Source organism: Coptis chinensis, chromosome 5 (genome assembly GCF_015680905.1).
Source record: "Coptis chinensis isolate HL-2020 chromosome 5, ASM1568090v1, whole genome shotgun sequence".
In the NCBI taxonomy this organism is placed as follows: domain Eukaryota; kingdom Viridiplantae; phylum Streptophyta; class Magnoliopsida; order Ranunculales; family Ranunculaceae; genus Coptis; species Coptis chinensis.
This window is the reverse complement of record NC_141460.1, coordinates 12,757,435-12,781,083: the sequence shown is the minus strand read 5'-3', so window position 1 is coordinate 12,781,083 and position 23,649 is coordinate 12,757,435. Positions and strand designations below refer to the sequence as shown.

General features: G+C 38.4%; 1 protein-coding gene across 1 annotated transcript; it reads left to right on the top strand.

Moving 5' to 3' along the window:
• Positions 1-16,013: 16,013 nt before the first annotated feature.
• On the top strand, positions 16,014-21,335 carry LOC147496734 (uncharacterized). The gene is made up of 2 exons (XM_086559635.1): positions 16,014-16,470; positions 20,270-21,335. The coding sequence occupies exons 1-2, from the start codon at positions 16,297-16,299 to the stop codon at positions 20,735-20,737; spliced, it is 642 nt and encodes a 213-aa protein (XP_086415761.1). The 5' UTR covers positions 16,014-16,296; the 3' UTR covers positions 20,738-21,335.
• Positions 21,336-23,649: the final 2,314 nt, after the last annotated feature.

Sequence of the window (23,649 nt, the reverse complement as noted above, 5' to 3'; positions counted from 1 at the left end):
AACTCAAATTCCTAATTATTGAAGGAGACATCATTGTATCCTAATTATGTAGCAATTTGACACCAAAGTATTTAGGAGCTTAGAAATCTAACAATATGAGATAGATTTTCAATTTCTAATATGAGCACACTTATTCCATTATCTTAGCTTATTATAGAATTCGGACACAGTTTTGTCCAAATCAATGTGTTTTTCAGTGGATTTATAGTTAGTTTAGCTTTACAATGACTTTTCAACCAGTGAAAACGTTTGATACTATGGTAGTATACCAATAATTCTACACTGACACAGTTGACCGACACAATGACGTGGCACGTATTGCAATATTAATGTTGCACTATGAAAAACTACCACTGCAACATCAATATTGCACCGAGAAATAATACTGCAACATAAATATTATACTATGAAAACCACTACAACATTAATGTTGCCTTGAGAAATATGATAAGAGCCCAAAACTGTAGTTTTAACCCCTTAGCAGTCATACTTTTAGACCAATTATGTGAGTAATAAGTAAGAGTTAATACTGATTACGTGTTTTTATGTATTTCAGGCTTCAAAGTCAATTATGTGCAGGAATACGCCACTTTGATGAGATAAAGGAGCAATGGTTGGTTACTAAGGAGTTCGGTGATTAAAGGCCAAGATTCAAGAAGACGAAGCCTTTGTAAAGCCTGGTCAAAAGATGAAAAGTCAAAGTCCACGCAGCGTAAACTTGATCACAAAGGCAAGAGAACTTCCGAAGACCATATCTTTTGGACTCGGACCTGAATTGGGCCTACCTTATGTCAAAACGACCGGCTCGGAAAGAGCTTTCCAATGGTTCAAGCCCTGACCCAATCAGAGGAGCAGAAGTGGACGAAAAGTCTGCTGAAGCGAACTGCAGCTGAAGAGGCCTTTTTGGACTGAAAAAATTGGGTTTTGGGCCTGATTCTCTGGCCCAAAACATGGCTCCAAGCCCATGCACGATTTTTGGATCTGGATGTATAAAAACAAAAGCTTAGCTCTTTGTTAATGGTAGCTAGTTAGACCTAAATTAAGATATAGAATTCTAGATCTAGTTTTATTAATTAATTAAGTTTTAGTTCCATTTCAATTCCTGTTTTAGATTAAATTCTTGAATCATTGTTCTTGATTGATTAGATAAATAAAATAGTTAGTTTGTCAATTTGAATTTGGTTATTTCCATTCTAGATCTAATTTCAATTCTTGTTCTTATTTCATTCCAGCCATTAAATTAGATTCATTATTGTTAGATTAAGTAAATTTGAATCTTGATATTATGTTTAGTTATAATAATATGGGAAATGTTAGTTTGATGAATCAAGGCTAAAACCTCCATTAGAGGGGTTGATGAAGCCTTGATGAAAACTTAGTGGTTAGTATAGAATTGGTTGTAGAATCTATTCCACTCTAGAAGGTCGGTGTTTTAGCCATGAGAATGGGTGGGCGAACTCACATGCTAGTTAGTATCCGGTAGGAATGCCATGAACACTAGGGATTAGAACTTCGAAATTCTCGCCCGTAGTTAAGCGTGAGAATTGAGATACAACATTCTACGCTAGGTCGTTAAGTTGGATTCGAGGTGGATTCAATTCCCTCTAATTTATTTATCTAGATTCAAACAATCATATTTCCGTAGTTTTAGTAGATTAACTTTAGTTTATATTTTATCTTGTTATTTATTATATCTCGTTATTTAAATTAACGCGTCTTGTTAGCATAACATTTAAGTAAAGCTCTCATTAGACTTAAGACTGATTTCTTAGACTTAGAAAACAATCCATGCTAGGGAACTAGGAGTGGAGCGAACTTCCTACTCCACTTAGTGCAATTAGCATCGAGAGTAGAAGCTTTGATAATTGAGATAGTAAGATTAGTTTTTTTTGGTTTACTACGTTTTGAATTCAATCGTTCATTTTCGTAGGTAAACTATTCATTTCTGATTATCAAATGGCGCTGCCATCTTAGTTGCACTTTAGCATCATTTTCATAGTAGAAGTAGTCATTTTTAAGTCCCATTAAACCCACCCACCCTTGTTTGTTTCATCTTGTGTTTGCCCATTTCAGCTTTGACAAATTCGAGAAAATACGGGGCCCATACCAAGGAAAGCGACCAGCTAAGTTCTTGGAATTTCGTCTACCAGCGAAGCCGGCTTATACCAAAGCGACCAGCTAAAACACTGGAACTTCGAATTTACACCGAAGCGACCCGCCCCCATGTGGGAGCGACCAGCGCTAAAACAACGTAATTTGAAAATTACTTTCGGTAGCGACCAGCGCCTATCTTGGCCTTGGTGGTTTAAATTTTCGGTTTTGACAGTTTTGATTCAAACTTTGATCTTTCATATTTTTCAGTGTTCTAACCTGCTCTATACGAACAACAAGTGTAAACAAACGCTATTCATAAAGCGGAAGCAGGGCCTTATCGGTATTCCTTTCTTCCACACCCTCACATCTCTGTTAGAGGTTTATACTAGTATATCGAATTGTTTGGAGTGTTGCATGTTTAGTTAAGCTCGACTTAGTCTTGCATGAGATTAAGGTGCGGTGAACAAAACACAAAGCGTAAATACACAACAACAAACAACAAACAAGTCTATCTAGTATACCACACACTACACCTCTAGCTACTATTTCACACACACCACGACATAATGGGGAAGAAAGAGTCTCCTCTCTCCGACTTTTACAAAGCCTTGGCGATAGCCCTAAATCTTGCATCGTTCTAGCAGACCCGATTGGGGGATTTTTGAATCCCCCAAACATATTTAATTTGTTACCCGTTTTTCATGGGTTAGACCATGAAAAACCTTATCAAGACACATGTGTAGGATTGAACAAGTCCTTACAACATTCCATCATCCCTACGGTAGGTGCGGAACAAATTAAAACCGAGGGTATTCCCTTTCACATTAGCCGATAAAGCGGCGTCTTGGTTAACTGCGCCTAATTAAACGTGGACTCGTGGGCTAAACTTGTTCATTTGTTTATGGAACATTTTACCCCCCCTAAAAGACGGATGAGATGCTTTCCAAGATTCATTTTTTTTGAGAATCCTCATGAATCATTTTCTCGAGGCATGGAATCGTTTCACCCGATCTCCTTATAGAGTGTCCACATCATAACTTAGCGAAAGACCGTTAGTTAATTGCCTTTTCAAAGGTCTTCTACACCACCATAAAGAAGTCCTTGACATAATGAATGGGGTAGTTTCTAAGTAAAGGAGCCTCGAGGAGGCTTACAAATTTTGGAAGACCAAACTAAAGCGGAATAATAATTGGGGGTAGTGATGATATCCCCGCTCGAATGGATTCTTCTTCAAGCGATCAAGGCGGCCGGTATGTTTGAGAAGAAAACCAATCGAGAACTTAAAAATTTAATCGAATCTCTAACTAAAAAGTAGAGGCTATTTACGCTCAACAAAAGTCTATCCCGTCATGAATGTAAACTCCAACCCATGTAATTTCTGTTTGAGTCAGAGCACCACGGCGATTATTGTCCTCTAGCTTATGAACAACAACCACCGAGAACAAGATAATGTTTACTCTATTAATAACTATCATATTCTAGCCCCTTGGAACAACATCAACGGTTGGAGAAATAATCAACAAGTAACACTTCCGTGGTATAATAATCAAAGCGTTAGGCAAGCAAACAATTATAACCAAGCTCCACCTAGGCAAGGACAAGGACAAGGACAAGGTCGAGGGAATTATAATAATTATAACAACCAAAGCCTAAACCGACAAGGTCAAGCACAAGGTCGGAATAATTATAATAATTATAATACCAATAAGAGGTATCGTTCGGTTAATAATAATAACTATCACAACCACCCATAAATAATCAAGCGAGAGATAGTTCGGTCGCACCACCCGTGACTACTACACCTACACAACGGATCGTATCGGCCTTTATACAAGTTACCCAACAACTTTTCGGACAATGACTCAATCAAACCAATAGATTTTACAATCCATAAATCGGGGCATACAACGGTTAGCCCGCGAAAAAGCCAACCAAAAGGCGTGTTTCGGGAAAGCGATACCAAACCCTAAAAGCGGCAAACACGAGCCTTTGAAGTAAGCGGTAATTCTAGTACGGAAACTACAATCGTAGGTGACCTAAATGCCATCACCACTCTCCGTTACGGAAGAGTGGTTGATAACAAAGTAACTTCGCCTATAGTTACCCCATCGATTACTCCCTACACCATATATCGAACTAGATACCGCGAATAGGCCGAGAGGAGCCTACCACGGTAGAGGTACCGGTTAAATCACAACCAAAGAAACCGAAAGCCAAGGTTACCACGACAAGTAGAGCCATATCGCGAAATATAGAGCGAAACCACCGTTCCCTCAAAAATTAGCCATGCTAACCCGGGGATACAAACTTTGAGGAAATTAGGAGCGTTTTCAAGAATCTAACGATAAACCTTCCTTTTTTCGAAGCTATTAAAAGCTACCTAACCACGCTAAGTTTCTTAAAGAGTTGTGCACTACTAAGGCGTAAGACCAACATACCTAAAGGCGCCTTTTTAAGCTAAGCGGTTCCCCAACTTTATCGAAAATAATGGAATTGTTAAGTACAAGGACCCCGGTAGATCCTACTATAAAATGCACCTTAGGAGATTCTCACGGCGACCGCTTTATTAGACACGGGCGAGTGTTAACTTACTCCCGTATTACTTGTATAAACAAATAGGTCTGAGGAAATGCAACCTACAAAATAGCGTTTGCAATTAGCGGACGGTCAATTAAGTATCCTAAAGGTGTAGTGGAAAGCGTGCTTGTTAAGGTTCAGGGATTTCTACTATCCTGCTGATTTTGTTATCCTCGATCTGAGAAGTAAGCTAATGACTCTGTACCGATCATCTTAGGGCGCCCGCTTCTTGGCGGTAACGCCAATGCGCTTATAAATTGTCGCGATGGAAAGATGTCCTTATCTTTTGGCCATCTTTTACGTCGAGGTAAATGTTTTAAAATGATGAAGCAGTTACGGATTAGATGCGTAGATGGGGAGGTTAGCATGATCGAGAGTTTAGCTCAAGATTATTTTAACAACACGTTTCACGAAAACAATATGTACAAATTCCTTTCTTTTGGAACTTCAGATTTTGTAAATGACTCCTACTTAGAGGAAGTCAACACCATCTGGAGTCCACACCAATTTAACCCGTCGGTTGCTCCATATCGATTCACGAAGACTTGCTACCTAAGCAAGTCTTCATTACGCTAAGATAAGGACACTTATGAAACATCAACGGACATTCCGTCCACACGGTCTTAAACCTCTTTCCCGGAGTTAAAATATATTCAACTTGATCCGGATGGTAGTCACCGATAATTATATCTTCTCTATTAACTAAGGATGAAGAGACATGTTTAATAAGGGTGATTAGGGAACATCGGTCTGCGATTGGTTGGTCCCTAGCCGACATTAAAGAATTGACCCTAATGTTTGCACTCATCATTATCCATTTGGAGGATAGCGAAGACTTCTCGCTGAACCTCGGCGTCGCTTGAACCCCGCCATGAAAGAGGTGGTTAGGGAAGAAGTCTTGCGATTACTTTCGATCGCGGGTATTATATACCCAATCTCCGATAGCGAATGGGTAAGTCCCATTCATGTAGTTCCTAAGAAATCGGGGAGTTACCATGGTGCGTAGCGGGAAGGGTGACTATGTTGTCACTCGAGGTCTGAAATGGAGAATCAGTATTGATTCTGAGGGCGTTTAAATGCTATGACACGAAAGGATCACTTTCCCTTACCATTTATAGATCGGATGCTAGAGCGTCTAGCTGGTCATGCCTTTTATTGTTTTACGGATGGCTACTCGGCTATTTTCAGATTATTATTGATATTGATGACCAAGAAAAGACAACCTTCACATGTCCCCGGAACATATGCCTATAAGCGAATGCCTTTTGGCCTTTGTAATGCCCCCGGTACCTTCCAGTGATGTATGCTTCATATATTTAGTGACATGGTAGGCTTTATGGAAGTGTTCATGGATGATTTTCTATCTATGGAGACTCCTTTACAGAATGCTTGTCTAACTCTGTCTAAAGGTCTTGACGGTGTGAAGAAAAGAGCCTCGTTTTAAATTGGGAAAAGTGTCAATTCATGGTCAAAAGGGCATAGTACTAGGTCATATTGTATCTAGTGATGGCATCGAAGTAGATAAAGCCAAACTAGACAAGATAGCGACCCTACCTAAACCCGGGTTGTCAGGTGAGATTAGAACCTTTCTAGGCCATGCGGGGTTTTATAGGCGTTTCATTAAAGATTTTTTCAAAATAGCTAGGCCTTTAACTAACCTGCTTTTGAAGGATACAATCTTTGATTTTAATTTTAAGCGTAAAGCGGGCTTTTGAAACCTTAAAGCCATGCCCTAACCACTGCACCTATTATCTGACCTCGATTGGTCTAAACCTTTCGAACTCATGTGTGATGCTAGTGACTATGCGGTTTGGTCTTTGTCTTGGGACAAAAACTAGATAATAAGTCCACTGTTATTTATTATGCTAGTAAAACATTAAACGGCGCTCAACGGAATTATACAACTACTGAAAAAGAATTCTTAGCTGTCATTTATGCTTTAGATAAGTTTAGATCCTTATTTGGTTGGTTCTAAAACTTTAGTTTACACGGACCATGCGACCCTTAGGTACCTTCTTGCAAAGAAGGATGCTAGCGAGATTAATCCGATGGATTCTTCTCCCGCAAGAGTTCACATTAGAAATAAAGGACAAAGAGGGGTCGAAAGCGTAGTTGCCGACCACTTATCTAGACTTACAAATGGCGATAGTAGTGATTACGAGTCCATACTGGGACTCTTTTCACGATGAGCATCTTTATGCTATTTTTTTTTCACCATGGTATCGACATTGTAAATTATTTAGCGGCTGATTTTATGCCCTATAATTGGTCAAGAAATGAGCGTAAGAAGTTCTTGGCGAGTTAAGTTATACTCTTTTGGGATGAGCCATACCTTTTTAAGTATTGTCGCGGATCAGATTATTCGTCGTTGCATTCCCGGGTGGGAATATAATGAAGTTCTATCGTTCGCCATGACAAAGAGTGTGGTGGCCACTTTAGTGGAATGAAAACAGCCGCTAAAGTTCTTCAATGTGGATTTTATTGGCCCTTTTAAGGATGCCCAAGTGCATTGCAAAGGCGTGTATTCGTTTGCCAACAACTTGGGCGAATCATATGGCGTAATATGATGCCATTAAATCCAATCTTGATAGTAGAAATTTTTGATGTTTGGGGTATTGATTTCATGGGCCCTTTCCCTGTTTCCCACGGTTATATTTATATTCTAGTTGCCGTGGACTCGTGTCTAAATGGATAGAGGCCCTAGCTTGCCGTAGCAATGACCATAAGACCGTTGTATTTTTATTAAAGAATATATTTTTACGTCGGTTTGGCATTCCTATAGCCATCATTAGTGATGGTGGAACACATTTTTTTGAGAGTTGTTGCATCCCTAGTGAAAAAGTATGGAGTTACACACAAAGTAGCAACTCCTTATCATCCACAAACTAGCGGACAAGTAGAAGTTTCTAATAGGAAATCAAAAGATTTTAGAAACAACGATGAAACCCCGATAGGAAAGACTAGTCGAAGCGTCTATCGGATGCCTTATGGGCATATAGAACTGCTTTCAAAACTCCTATAGGTATGTCTCCCTTTAGACTTGTATTTGGGAAACCATGTCATTTGCCGTTGAATTAGAGCACCGTGCTCGTGGGCTATAAAAGCCTTAACTTCAATATTGATGAGGGGTGTCAAACGAAGTTACAATTAAATGAGCTTGAAGAAATCCGTGGCGATTCTTACGATCATCTGAAGGATTATAAAGCCAACATGAAGCGTGTTCATGATAAACATATCTTTCGCAAAGAGTTTGTGGTCGGACAAAAGGTTTTGCTTTACAACTCCCGCTCTACATATTTTCGGGAAACTAAAACCCGTTAGTGCGGCCCTTTTTTAAGTTCTTGAAGTCACCCCTTACGGGGCAATTACCTTGGTAAATCCAAGGACAACATTACCTTTCAAGTTAACGGTCAGCGATTAAAACATTTTCACGAACTTCTATCCCACGATATAGGAAGTCCTTTTACGGGACTTATATATGAGGAATGACCCTTGTCATTGGTGTACTTCCTTTCACTTCCATTTAATGGTAAGTGCACCATTAAGGTAACCGGGCCCTCCCTATGGAGTGTGTGGCTACGTAAAGTATCGGATCCTAAGTCCACGGTTCACATAGTTCCGTTTTTCCACTCTTGCATTTTTCGGATTTTTGAGTCATGTTTTCTACGGTGTGAATTATGTCTTTATTTGCTTATTAAAAAAAATAAAATAAAATAAAATAAAATAAAAAATAATAATAATAATAATAATTGTTTTCATTTTTAGATATAGATATATATCTAAACCTAGAGAACTAGCAATCCAACAAGTCTTGGGAATCTGACTTTAAACGACCCATGTTAAAACAAATTTTGTGTTTAAAAATTTGTTTGGGGGTGGGAAATCAGTCTTTCCATCCGGATTGCTCGAACTTTCTATTTGTGTTCCTTAGGTCCATTAGTATAGTTCATTTGGGTTGACGTCATCTAATTTAGTGTTCATTCGTTCGCATAACTTACGTCATGCACGCACTTCGAGGCGTTTTCCACTATCTTATATGTCACCCAAGGTCGGAATACAGTAGTTTATGGATCATTGGATTGGAAATTCTCTCCTGATCATTTCCATATCTCATTCGCAAAAATCGGACCGATAACAAAGCGGGAAATTTAGTTTGAAGTTGCGCTAAAAATCGACGAAAGTCGAAAAATCGAATTGGGCTTTGGGCCAACTCGCGCTCACCTACAGCGCGCCCGCGCCCATCCTCCAAAACATTATCGCGACTTCATCTTCTCAAACCGCCCTTCACTAATTTAAATTAAACCCTAGCAACCAAAAATAAAAAAAATAATAAATAAAAATAGAATACATCAAAATAGAAAGACCACCCACGCCCTTTGTGAAACACCAACACAATCTCCAACCGTTTCCACCAAGAAAACACCCACCAATTCAAGTCTTCAAACCACCACCGCCACCACCGTTGTGTTTAGTTGGTTTTCATCAAACTTGCATCCACCACCATCTACAAACCCCAAATCAGTTCAAACTTCAATGGCGCTACGACGACGAAGAATGTTGCGGAGCACGCGTTTGAGGGGCCGACCATTTCGCACCATTTCACGGCGCCAATATGATTAAGAGGGATTGGAACAGACTGTGGTATTTGACAGATGAGTTCTATCACTATGATTTGGTAGAACAGTTTTATAAGAAGCGAGAATTGAGGGAAATAGGATTTTCATTAGGATAGCGAGGAGCGAGGAGGGGAAGTAAGGCGGTTGTTGGTGAACTATTAGGAATCACTTTTGTAACCAACCTAGATATGACCATTCAGGAATCGATTATATTGGAGTTTCCTGCTTTGATGAAAGATCACGGTCATAGAGGGTGAATACAATCACGATATCTCATTCGTTCGCGGGACGACCACGAGAACCAATCAAATCCGTGGCTTCGGTGGATTGGTAGGGCGATCCTCGGGGAAAGACAAAGTCGGCGACATCGGACTTGATGTAATGCGCGCGTTCTCGGATTTTTGCAAGCGAATGAGTGTAATTTCTGCATCCTCGATTTAATTTTGAATGTGATTAGAGGAGGTGGGAAAGAGCATGGCCTCTTCCAGTATTGATCACTAAGATTATGCTCTCATTTAGAACGTCGCTAAATCTGCTCCTATTAAGATCAAATTGCATTCTAATGCAAGTATTTATAAGGAATGCATCCAAGAGACTTGGCGTTGTCTGCAGAGAATGAAGTTGAGTCGCGATAATGAAGGGGAAGATATGACATGGTTGGTTGAGGATAATTTCGATAGTCATACTTCTAATTTAGAGCGAATGATAATGCCGCAAACCGGTTTCGCGATGCGATTATCGTATCTGTGAAGATATCCGACATAGACAAATTGTGCCGAAATAAGCAAAGCGAACTTTCGGGGCGAGAGTTGAAATGCTTTCGAAAAGGGTTAGGAAGATATCTTGTCTAACTTGGAGATTATCCACGGAATCCACCAAGCCCGATTATCGCGATCTCTCAAGATGAGATGGAAGCACGCGCTTGTTCGGGGATAGAGATGCTACGACGATGCCACTTTCGTGGATGAGTCTGTCTCGGTGAGTCGAGAGGCATGGCGTCGTCGCCCCTTGAGCCGGATGGCTCAAGCCATTCTTCACCTGAGAACCGATCTCCATCCGGGGACCATCTTCTTCTTCCTGCGCCTAGGTGTTCACCATCAGTTGTGTCTTGTTATTTCATTGTTTTATTTTTTATTGTTTTGTTAGTGGAATTTTATTTTAGTAGTTAGATTTGAATATTAAGTTGTTTGTTTTAGATTGCTTGGATTTCATATTATTTTAATATAATTTATTTTGATCATCTTTCGTAAGGTTGTCTTGGAGTCAAAGTTGAAAATTAGGCCGATATCGGCATATCTATGATTTTTTTGTAGTGGTAGCATGATATGTAGTAGAGTTTAGAAGTTACTATTCTAAACCAAGTTTAAAAGATACCAGGGTTGTTAGGAAATCAAAACTATGGTTAGTTTCCGTTTTCGGGTTTGGCAGTTTTCTATTTCCGGAAATTGCCTTAAAACAATTTGGCAACTTGCCGATTCGTTTTGGAAACCCAGAACCTATTTAAACTTCCATCAATCTACACTCACAACCCATACTACACCCCACAATCATCTCACCTTTCCTCCAAGCTTTTTCTGCTTGTTTTCTTGTAAACTTTGTTTTACGCACTTCTGGCCAGCTTATCGGTAAGCGGCGCTGCGCCTATCTGCCTGCCATAAATTTTTTTTGTCGAGGCCCGCAATACAGCGAGAGCGACTTCGCCCTACAACTGTAAATCGAAAAATCTCGCATGCGCAAAACCGAAGCGCGACCAGCGCCAAAACAACTGTAATTCAAAACCTCTGTAGCGACTTCGCTCTATCTGGCGCGCGCCTCCTCCCGTAACCGCGGGGAAATTCCGATTTTTCGAGGTTTCTTCAGGTTTTCGCAGCCGTTCTCTGAGTAGTTTTGAGATGACACCTCTATAGTGATTCACGAGCGAGTCATTTGAAGACTTGATGGGAACCGATACCTATGGAGCATCGTTCATGGCCGGATCGTCGCGATTAGGATGGCGGCATCTTCGGTGAGTGATGGCGATTCTTTTCACCTAAGCTAACTGAATTCTTCTATAATAATATTACTTTTTGTACCCAAGAAGGAGAACAAAATTTTCCCTTGCTATTGATGGCACGACTATGGAATTGATAAGCAATTGATAGCTTTGGTTTTGGGGTTGCCATTACGACCACTATGCACCACGTGGGGATATATGGCCGGATAACTTCATACCTATATGAATATGCCTATTTCAATGAGTATTATGGGGGAGGGTGTTTCAATTATCATGGACCAAGACCAATATAACATTCATACGAGTAGCCTATCATTTGAATGTAGAGCCAACCATGTTGTTCATCATGATGAACATTCTAGAACGGCGGTTTATACGCCAATAATACGGTGGTGGCGTTTTCCTTGCTTTAGCGCGAGGGGCGTCGTCGGTATGACATTCGAGTTTTAGTTGCTACTCAGGCGAGGCCATACCTTGAGGCATAAGTACCTTCTTATGCTGTCTTGGTTTCCCGCATTATCTTGGCGCTTGCTTACCCATATGCATTACCGCGATTACCACAGATTGGGAAAATTGAAACCATGAGACCCACCAATCGTGTGGTAAGATCATTCGAGCCATGACTTGGCGGGATGGCGAGTCTGCAACCACATTTGGTTGCCCCACACCCATCGGACCAAGTAACACTAGAGAGGTTAGCACTAGTTGATGATACGACGGAAGGCGTGGCAAGTTGTTATGGCATGGCGGGGATCGCGAAAAGAACCTCATATAGAAGAGGAGGATGGCGAGTAAATCTTTGGGGTGCGAGGTAAGTTTTTAGTTAAGTTAGTGTCGGCTTATGTCCCAAGCAATTTCATTACATTAACCCCATAATGGGTGGAATTCTTATAGAGTTAGCGTCGGTTTTTATATTACTATATTTGTATGTTTTAACCTTGTTTTGCGGATGTTCGAATTTCCGCTTGGCGCTTCAATGGTATTTTTCCTACCCTCTTTATTTAAATGCTTTGAGGACAAAGCATGCTTCTTGTTGGGGGGCATAGAAACACGTGTAATTAAGGCATCTGTTAGGATATAGATATGTATAATATGCACTTGTTTTCTAGTTAAAATTTCAAAAATTCAAAAAAAATATAAATAAAAAAAAAGTATGCTATACACTTAGGAATATTGGTATTGTTTTCTTTCTCTATGCTCTTAACAATTTAGAAGTCTCACATAGCTTTTGCATCAGAATAAATGTTAGAAACTTAGGTTAATATGTAGGTAATAATCTTTGCATCTATCTATAAATTTATTACATGAGTATCTATGATTGTTAGCGATGAAGTTTCTGAAATCTAGGCTAGAGTACCTATTCTACAAATCTGTGAGAATATAGCCTAATTAAAAGCCTTTATATGGCGAAACATTTGAGAAATGACACAAGGGAGAAGTAAAATCCGGATAGAGAAATCACACGTCCACTTGCTTGATCACTATGCCATATCCTAAAGCGAGAATTTAGGCCCTCTTTGGATCGATATAGCCAGAAATTCAAACCTATGAATTATTTTCCGCTAATTAAGCCCCTCGAGCCTTTCTTTAGCCTTCCATAAACCACAATTCCTTTACCCTGTTACAAAAAAAAAAAAAACAAAATAAAAAAAGAGAATAAATCAACCTACCCAATTTAGAATAAGTCGAGAATAGAATGAGTGAAGAAAGAAGAAGAAAAACACATTGTAAACAAAAATTAGTTAGTTGCTTGAGGAAAAGAAAAGAAGTTTCCATCCAAAGGAAAAAAAAAAAAATATATAGAAATAAATAAAAACTCCAAAAAATAGAATAAAGGGAGTCAAAAGCCAAAGAAAAGAAAAAGAAAAATATGGCTAAGGATGGAAACAAAGTATAGAAGCAAAAGGAAATAACAAGGTTTTTCTAAGTTACATAATATGAAGACTCTATTATCTCGGACTTGTCCTTTGAATATCCATTTCCTTCCTTCTTAAACCATCTCCTAATCCCATGATACCTAATAAAGACCTCTAGCTCAATTAGGAATAGGTTAGTGTGATAGTAAAGTGGCGGATGTGTTTGATCGACTCCGGCTTCCTTGTTGTCATTGAGATTGTAAGGTAAAGTGCCCCATTTTGCACACCTTGGAGCAATGAAAACTTGAGTGGAAAAATCATAGTGGTTTTGTCTTGACATTTATGTGAGGACCTACTTAAGGGCTTATTCCGAGTTTTTTAAAGCGGACTGCTATTACATTTCATAGTATTACTCATTGTTATATGTTTATTTTAGATGATTGATTATTATGCATATATTAGCTTAGGGTTCATTTGGGTTATTCTTATGTATTTGCTAGTGAGATGTATAGATAGTTGAGACATGAAGGAGAAAACAATAGTTTTATTTCTTAGTCGTTGTAGTATAGATGAAGTTTGTGAGTACCTTCACTGGAAAACTCTCACGAGGCTATAACTTCGTCCACTAGGGAATTCCTAGTGGTTTAAGGCCTTGTTGCATATATGGTCAATGCAATCGCTCAGCCAGAGGCAGAGTAGATAGAACTCCATTTTGGTCACTTATGCTAATTTCTCATATTTGCTTGAGGACAAGCAAAATGCTGTTTGGGGGTGGTTGATAAGAGCCCAAAACTGTAGTTTTAACCCCTTAGCGGTCATACTTTTAGACCCGATTATGTGAGTAATAAGTAAGAGTTAATCGATTACGTGTTTTTATGTATTTCGGGCTTCAAAGTCAATTATGTGCAGGAATCGCCACTTTGATGAGATAAAGGAGCAATGGTTGGTTACTAAGGAGTTCGGTGATTAAAGGCCAAGATTCAAGAAGACGAAGCCTTTGTAAAGCCTGGTCAAAAGATGAAAAGTCAAAGTCCACGTAGAAGTAAAATGCACACAAAGGCAAAGAGAACTTCGAAGACCATATCTTTGGACTCAGACCTCGGAATTGGGCCTACCTTATGTCAAAACGACCGGCTCGGAAAGAGCTTTCCAATGGTCCAAGCCCTGACCCAATCAGAGGAGCAGAAGTGGACGAAAAGTCTGCTGAAGCGAACTGCAGCTGAAGAGGCCTTTTGAATTTGAAAGAATTGGGTTTTGGGCGATTCTCTACGCCCAAAACATGGCTCCAAGCCCATGCACGATTTTTGGATCTGGATGTATAAAAACAAAAGCTTAGCTCTTTGTTAATGGTAGCTAGTTAGACCTAAATTAAGATATAGAATTCTAGATCTAGTTTTATTAATTAATTAAGTTTTAGTTCCATTTCAATTCTGTTTTTAGATTAAATTCTTGAATCATTGTTCTTGATTGATTAGATAAATAAAATAGTTAGTTTGTCAATTTAATTTGGTTATTTCCATTCTAGATCTAATTTCAATTCTTGTTCTTATTTCATTCCGGCCATTAAATTAGATTCATTATTGTTAGATTAAGTAAATTTGAATCTTGATATTATGTTTAGTTATAATAATATGGGAAATGTTAGTTTGATGAATCAAGGCTAAAACCTCCATTAGAGGGGTTGATGAAGCCTTGATGAAAACTTAGTGGTTAGTATAGAATTGGTTGTAGAATCTATTCCACTCTAGAAGGTTAGGTGTTTAGCCATGAGAATGGGTGGGCGACCACATCTTAGTTAGTATCCGGTAGGAATGCCATGAACACTAGGGATTAGAACTTCGAAATTCTCGCCGTAGAGCGTGAGAATTGAGATACAACATTCTCATTTAGGTCGTTAAGTTGGATTCGAGGTGGATTCAATTCCCCTCTAATTTATTTATCTAGATTCAAACAATCGTATTTTTTAAGTTAGTTTTAAGTAGATTAACTTTAGTTTATATTTTATCTTGTTATTTATTATATCTCGTTATTTAAATTAACGCGTCTTGTTAGCATAACATTTCGTAAAGCTCTCATTAGACTTAAGACCGATTTCTTAGACTTAGAAAACAATCCATGCTAGGGAACTAGGAGTGGAGCGAACTTCCTACTCCACTTAGTGCAATTCGCATCGAGAGTAGAAGCTTTGATAATTGAGATAGTAAGATTAGTTTTAGTTTACTTTCGTTTTGAATTCAATCGTTCATTTCGTAGGTAAACTATTCATTTTACAGTTATCAAAATACCACTGCAACATCAATGTGACAGATGAAAACCACTACAACATTAATGTTGCACCGAGAAATACAACTGCAACGTCAATATTGCATCACGAAAACCACTACAACATCAATGTTGCACCATGAAAAATCAATGGAATGAATTGTTTGTTATGAAGAAAAGATGAGAATAGAAAAAAGAGAATGAAAAGATGATATTAGAAATAGAATAAGTATTTTGAGAGAGAAAAAAAAAAATTGGCTCATATTTTCACCACTGCAATATTAACGTTGCAACATACTATGTCACTGTGTATTGACTGCGACATTTTTTCTGTGTCAGTATAGTATTACTCATAGTATACCTATCCACATGAACACAGTTAGTATTGGTTGATGTAGTAGCATATATCCTAACTTCTAATGTAAAGTTTAGGGTTTTTTAGATTTTAGCCTATGTGGGTAATAAGGGTGAGCCAAAGTCTAATTACCCTATATAACGGGCCGAAAACTAAAAAACCCCAAAGTAAAAGAAATTAGACCTCGCAAACTCAAAGGCATGCGACAAAATCACAGGAATTTCCAGTGTATATACATACAACAAATTGGGCATCAACTTGGGCGGGCTAAAACTATAATTTTCTGTGGAAAGTTCTGACTAAACCTTAGAAGCCTTAGACAAGTTGCGCTCCATACTTATTCTTGACAAAACTGAATAAAAGAGTGCGGGGTAAAACTGAACAAAGCACCAATAATGTAGATTGTAGAGCCATCAACGCAGACTTTGCGGTAAACGTAGCTGTCCGTAGCACTTGTGCGCCTTAAGTTTGCACCACGTGTGTGTGAAAAAGAGGAGTTTCGGTGATGGTGAGTTCGTTAGTTTCAAGATTTCCATTCCAAAAATGGAGTGGGATACGAAAGTGAGCTTGGACATGGAAGCAATAAAGAGTAAGGATGATAATAACATGGAGCTCATCCAACAGCTTATAGCCAAAAGGAAGAGTGACAAGAGAAACCAACCAGATGCTGCTGATGATGATGATGACGAGCTTCTACTCCCCAAGTTGCTCTCCCAGGTAAGTTATGATGATGCAGAGTTATTTAGATTGTGTTCACAGCTTGATATCTATTGTTTTTATGTCTTATAATAATCATATTGCAAACTTTTGTGACACACAGACACACGCACAAAATGGTTCAGTTGAATTGTTACACTAGTGCAGGTCGTTTGAAAGAATTCCAACATTTATACGAAATGCTCCTTGGTAGAGCTTATATGTTTTTGTGGTGCACATTTGGTTTAAAGGCCGAATAGGCAATATATAGCCTCACACATTTGGTTTAAAGGCCGAATAGGCAATATATAGCCTGTCCATGTTTATATGTTCTAGCCTGTCAGGGGTTCCACAGCTTTTTTATTATTGTGGCAAAATCTTGGATAAGTAATTGTTTGTCCTTGACAGAGGAGGATTATAAGAATGATAAAAGCATCTAGTCTTATAATATTGAGAGAGAAAATCATATGCAGCACATTGAATTAGTAATTCCCTTAATTTCATGTAAGCGGACACCTCAAGATCCAAAACTTTTTATTGATCCGTGTTGTTACTGTTCTGCACTTGGCTCTGAGGGGAATCCTTGGAAGACTTGACTAGTTAGACTTCGTGGGAGTATGTTGCTGTGATGTGGGAACCCCAACCCTATATCTATCTGTGTACCTTCCCCTCTTTCTCTGTGTTTGCGTTTGTTTTCACAAATATTAATGTGAAATGAGAAGGAAGAAATTTTGTGCGACTAGTTTGATGGACTGGAGCACACTGATTTTGTGCATTGCATTGAACAGTGTTGTGGACTTGTGGTAGTGACTTTGTCGCGTTGATTGCGGATTGGGGTGGTGGGTAGAGCAGCTGCTTGGGTAGAACAGCTGCTTATTCAATCAGTTGTCAGCAATGGGGAGGATAACGTAAAGAATAAGGGAGTAATTATTGTCCGCTCCTTGTACTGCTTCTCTTCCTTTTCGTAGTATTTTCTCTGCTAGGTTCTTGGTGGTGTTAAGGGCCTCAGGGGCAACACATTGGTGCTGGTTCTGAGTAGGAGTATAATGTGCTCCTCCATGATAAACGTGGTGGACAATACGATCCTGCTGCACAGGACCCTGTTGCTGCTGGTGCTCACGGGCTTGTTTGCCACAGCAGTATGAAATTGTTGTTTAATAAAGATCAGGATCGCCATAGTGGCTTTGCTCAAGACATTCTACAAGGGTTTTAATGGGGAACAACCCTTTGGCCTGTACGTTGGATTTCACGACCCTTAGTTGTCGATAAACTTCATAGCTTGATGGTGGTGGTGTTTTTGGGGACAGGACGAAATGGGAATTTTCATTGAATTTGGGTACATGGGAGAGGTGACTGTCATACTTCTTTCCTCAGCATTTAGAAACCACCTTGTTTTGTTGCTTGAGCAACAAACAGCCATCATTTTAGCTCGATCAAGGTTCGTTCGAGCCGATTAAGGCAAGTACTTGATTATGGTTGGGACCTCTCCTTTGAGTTTTCATAATGATTTACCTAAGGAATTAATGGTTTATGATTTTGTGGAAGTAAGAACATAGAAGAACGCCAAATTAAGTTAAATAAAGTTCAACCAGTTAATGTTCATTTTTTGATCTGCATAGGTTTCTCATGCGTTTATCTTCTTCAAGAGAACTCACTCACTATTAGTTTTCTTTTTTATCATGTTTTCCTTGAAACACTTTTATGTTGTAAATACTTGTATGCTTTCGTTTTCTCGACACCTGTTTTCTTCACTTCTCGTTGATCTCATCCTCAGAGTATATGTTTGAGAAGTTCTTTCTCGTAAATATCCACTTCTAATCTTTTGGAGGTGATTTAGATCGAGAGGAGATCAAGTATATAGACTCTTATCAGTCATTGTGGGGAATGGATCTATCTGAAGTTGAAGATTGCATCGATGAAGTCTTATACTTCATGGGGTCATTGGGGTGTGGTTTTATGTAAGTCTTCTATTTGTAGTCACTTCCATTTGTATTGGAAATTTGTCCCCTTGCTTTTTTTTTCCACTAAGTGAGCAAGTTGTATTGATAATGTAAATACACGAAGTACAGTTACATATCGGGTTAGTAAAGGGGACGGATTGCATCATTGTAGATAGTATATCTTCCCTACTAGGTAGGCCCTATACACTTCTACCAAACATGTGCACAGCACCCCCAAGTTAGTTTACAAATCTAAAGAAAGACATATAAAGGGCATTTCCCATTTGGTGAGCCAATTGGATTTCCCTTCGAACAAAAAGAGCAAGTTACAAGGCGTAGTGAATGCGTAATTTGCTACTGTGTGTGCCGAGATATTTGCTTCTCTCCAAATAGATGAAATCTTTAGTTCTTGTATCTTCTTTGTCCCCTTGCTTGCTATAGGTAGTGGGTTTTCAAGTAACTCCTGTATGCATGTGTATTCTCTGTCTTGTTTACTTTTCAATCAATTGCTTTCTGTTGTGGTTTTATTGAGTTTTCATTTCAAATAAGCTGCAAAGGCATAGATATATACTATCTTGGATTCCAGGTTTATGAAACCTCGCCTATTCAATAATAACTGCTTGATCTTTAGAAGACTTAAAAGCTCCTATGGGCAAAGTGGAGAAACATGTCTAAATTAATTGTGACGAACAAGGAAAGGACTGCGTGACCAAGATTCGAGACTACCTGTTGTAATTAATATATTTCTTCAACTTAGACTTGTAAGGTTTCCTTTGATATGGAATCTATGCATTTACTTGTTAGGAATTTACAACTTAAATGTACTTACTCTTTATCAATCACCAAACAGTACAAATTTTTTGTCTTGTAAGTGTCTTGTACTTCTTTGTTAAATCCGAGCCTAGTGTAGAAAAAATATGTCCTTAAGACAAATATTCCCTCTCACTGTGGTTGAAAGTTGATGGGAAACTGTCTCCCAAGATATAACGGATTTCTTTCTATAGAAAGCTAGCACTTCAATTCTACAGAATCAGCGAACACAACATAATATTTGACTAAGAATAAAGGGAGAAGAGAAAGATCATAAATGTGTGATCTGGTGTGTCTATCTCTCCAAATTCGTCCACTATTTATAGGTGAGTTGTGTCTTTTCGAAACAGTACAATGGCTCTTGGGAAAACTTAGGCAACTCTTTTGGTACCCCTTGGGGCCCAACCTAAGTAGCCACAATTAGACCTTATAAACTCAACAACTCTTTGGTCTTCTTTCCATGTGGAACTAAGTGTTTTTCATATTTTCTCACATTCATTTCTCAATCATTTTATCTCAAGTGGGGTAACAACTCTTTGGTCTTCTTTCCATGTGGAACTAAGTGTTTTTCATATTTTCTCACATTCATTTCTCAATCATTTTATCTCAAGTGGGGTAACTTGGGAAACAAATTACTCATTCATTTCTCAATGGATTTGTGTAATTCCAAGTTCCATGTATTCACTACACTTTGAACTTTCAATTACAACCATTTTTCTAACATCACTTACCTACAGTATGTAGAATAACTATAAAATAAGAAAGGGAAACGGCCGGGCATTGCACTAAAAAGGCATGAAACCTTTACTCTTGAATGGTAGAATGAATCTTTTGGATGCTAGAATGAATCAACTGTGGATTTTGTTTTTTTATTATTATTTTTTGTTTCATATAGTATGTGTTTTTACGTACTCTCTGTGTTGAGAAACAGATAATAGCACTTATTAACAGTCTCTATTTATAGTATGTGTTTATATATAAAGATACTTTTGTAAGAACATCTTTAAATAGAAAATGCAGTCAATGCTGGCTTTACAAATTTTACAGTTGACTTGTGATTCTTGTAACAGTTAGAGTCATTGAAGGAAGATGATACTAGTATACTGCCGGTACCACCAGCAGAGAGAAAGGAACCATCTTCTGCAGCTTCTGTAGCGGCAAATGATACTAGTACTGGGTCTTTAGGGGAAAGCAAAGAAATTCAAACTGAAGCTATTCTGTCAGAACTTAGGAAGGTTAAGAGACAGAACTCGATTACTCACTGGTTGCTTTCAGTTTTGATTATCCTCACTGCTGCATGGCAATATTCAGAAGTCTCACTCATAATGAAAGTGAAAAATAAATTGACCCAGCCTTTTAGATCTGTTGGAAATTTGATCACAAATGCTCAAGATGCTCTGAAGCATTTTGATGGACATGAGCCAGAAGTTGCATCAAAACAAGCTCAAAGTGCTTCCCCTTCTGTCCCTGCTCTTAAAATCCCTGACCTTCTCAATATGGACTTGCCTGTATTGGGTCTAAATGGTGGAGAGAAATGAGTTTTCAGTCAGTGAAGGAATAATATACCTAAATTGTCCTGATCTTTTTTGGTTGATTATCTTCCTTTGCTTTTCGGTATTGCATATCGTAAGAAATGTTGTAAATAAGAATTGTTTCCTACTCTCCTCATTAGTGAGAATTGTCTCTTCACTAGAGTAAATTAAGCTTCGGGATAGGGATTTGTATGAATGCTGCGGTTAACTTTCATGCTATATTCCTCTGGCAAGCTTTCTAGTCGTGAAGCATCTTAGTGAAGATTGTTCGGATGGAAGAGAACCTTCTACGTAACTAGGGTCACAGATCAAACTAGTTGGAGTCCATTTGATAGTTTAGAATAGATTGGAAGAAAAAAGTGCCTGTTCTTGTGGATTGCTCTAGAATGGAAAGAAAGAAGTGCATGTTCTGATGGAATTGCTTTCTTGCTGAAGTTTAATTCAGTCTGAAGCTTGAGCATTTGAACAATTGTACATGACTACTTTGGGTCTGTTGGTTTTTGTTCATAATATAAATTTGTTGGCCATAGTGAGTCAATGATACCGTTAAAGGGTTTCTTGTTGTTCATGTTAACAAGAAATATAATTTCGGCCCTTCTGTTTCTTTCCTGTTGTTCTTCAAAACTTTTGGTGAGCACATTTTAGTGTGTGAATTGTTTTGTAGGGTCGCAACTTATGTTGGTGTCACATTTGGTATTGTAGGATTTTATTGATATCTCATGCATGATTCCTACGATATATACAATTACGCTATATCTGCATGCATAAAAATAAGCAATGAAATGTAAGATCGTACCTTGGTCACAAACTTTCAATTTGAAGTTCCAAGCTTTGATCTACGAGAGAAGATGTTAAGACACTCAAGATCTTCTTCTTCTTAACTTTCTTCGGAGTTAAGTTCCAACCTCGAGCGAAGAACCTTTTTTCAATAACCAAGAACCAAGAATCGACAATGGCTAGGGAGGATACCACCTATGGAATCTCCACAAATTACCGGGCTTCTACTTTTAGAAAATATTGGAGTCGCCATTAAAGGAGAGAGAGTTTTTTCTTGTTGTTTGGATGATCAATATGTGAGAGGTGGGTCTATTTATAGAGGTTCCCACCTCCTCAATATGGATAGGATAGCCTTATATTTCATCTAATATCGGATAGGATAAAGTCATATCTTCATCTAATATATCGATAGGATAGAAGTCTATATCTTCATCTAATATCAGATAGGATAGAGTCATATACTCATCTAACATCTGATAGGATAGAGTCATATACTCAATAGTTTATCCTTATCTTGGTGGCGTCTATCCAACCTTATTTCCAACAGGTATTATAGAATCTTGGTGAACCATGAGCACATTTAATAAGTTGGCTTCCGTCTTCCGGTGAAGACCAGTTCATGTCCTTGCTGTGAAGCTTTTAATTTGTTAAGGTCATGGTTGTTTTTTTGAGTTAACTGGTAGCCCGGTCCCCCACCCCCCAAATACACATGGTACCATAACTTATATATGTAGCACATGTGATGCACACTGACTCAATAACCAGCCTTGATTTTGGTTCAATGACGCTACTACGACCCTACTATACACAGAGGCCTACGTGCTTCAATCTCACGCGGTTTATCAGACACGATTGCATTATGCAGACCCTACAATAACTTATAATTGAGGTCAACATAGAATTCTTAGTTTCTTAGATATGCCAGGCTAGAGGCTACACACAAACGAGAGGAGACAATGGTTATTTCCTTGATCTTGCCTCTTTGTCAGCACTCAGCAGAATGAGTGAACTGAACTAATTCTATTTCCTTTTTCTTTTTGCTTTTTACCTGTTGGCAAGAACTAATCATATTTCGTTATTTTGTATTTAAGCTTACAAAAGTGAAGCACTTAAATAAAGAGGATCCAACCCCACAATGCCCCACGGCCCACACCCACACCCACACCCACACCCACTATCCTCACTTGCTTTTCGGTCTCCTTTATAACTAATTTAGATCAATTCTGCTTTCACTTTCAAAGTGAACATCAAGTGTGGTTGTTGACTACATCTACACTCGATTATTTTTTAAGCACCAAATTAGTGCTTTTTGCATTTTTGTACCATTGAAGCAGTACTTTATTCATCTTTTGTCGAGAATATTTCACCTCAGTTTTACATGAGTGATGAGTCACACCTCGACAATATTCCGCACTCTTTGGCTGTATTTGATTTGCATATATTGTTTGAAAATGCCTGACTGCTGCAATTTTACTTTCAAAACAGATGGACCATAAGGGCCAAAAGTCTGCTTGGTTCATGCCCAGAAAGTTTCATATCTCTCGGCTGACCATATTGAACGAGTATATAGTTTCTTTATTTTGCCTTTGATTACTCTATTATCTATTTATGTGGCATTTGAATATTTTATAGAACCTAATTTCTTTTGTGGTTATTGGTTAAGTAACATTCTTAAGATAACTGAATTTAGGACTTTAAAAAATCCCTCTCTTTTCCTTTTATAAAGTTGGAAGCGAGCACTACCAAGTAACCCACATCACATTTGTGATTTGGTGGTGTAAGAGTAAGACTCACAGTTGTATATTTATAGGGAATAAGATTTTGGACTTTACACCAGCAGTTGGAAACACAAAAATACAACATAAGTTTGCATATATATATAGCCCCTTCTACACTGTTGGCTGGGCAGAGCAGGGCATGGGGCAGAGCAGGGCCCAAAATATCGCCGAGATATCCGATATCTCGCCGATATATCTCGGTAAATTGGTACACCGATATCGATTTTTTCGAGATATATCCACCGAATATTGAACCCCTTTTTTCCGGAGATATATCGAATTTCCGATATGAAAGTTTATAAGATAATCGAAGATAATCGATATATATCGGTTGACTTTTTGACCAATTGTTAATAATTTAAT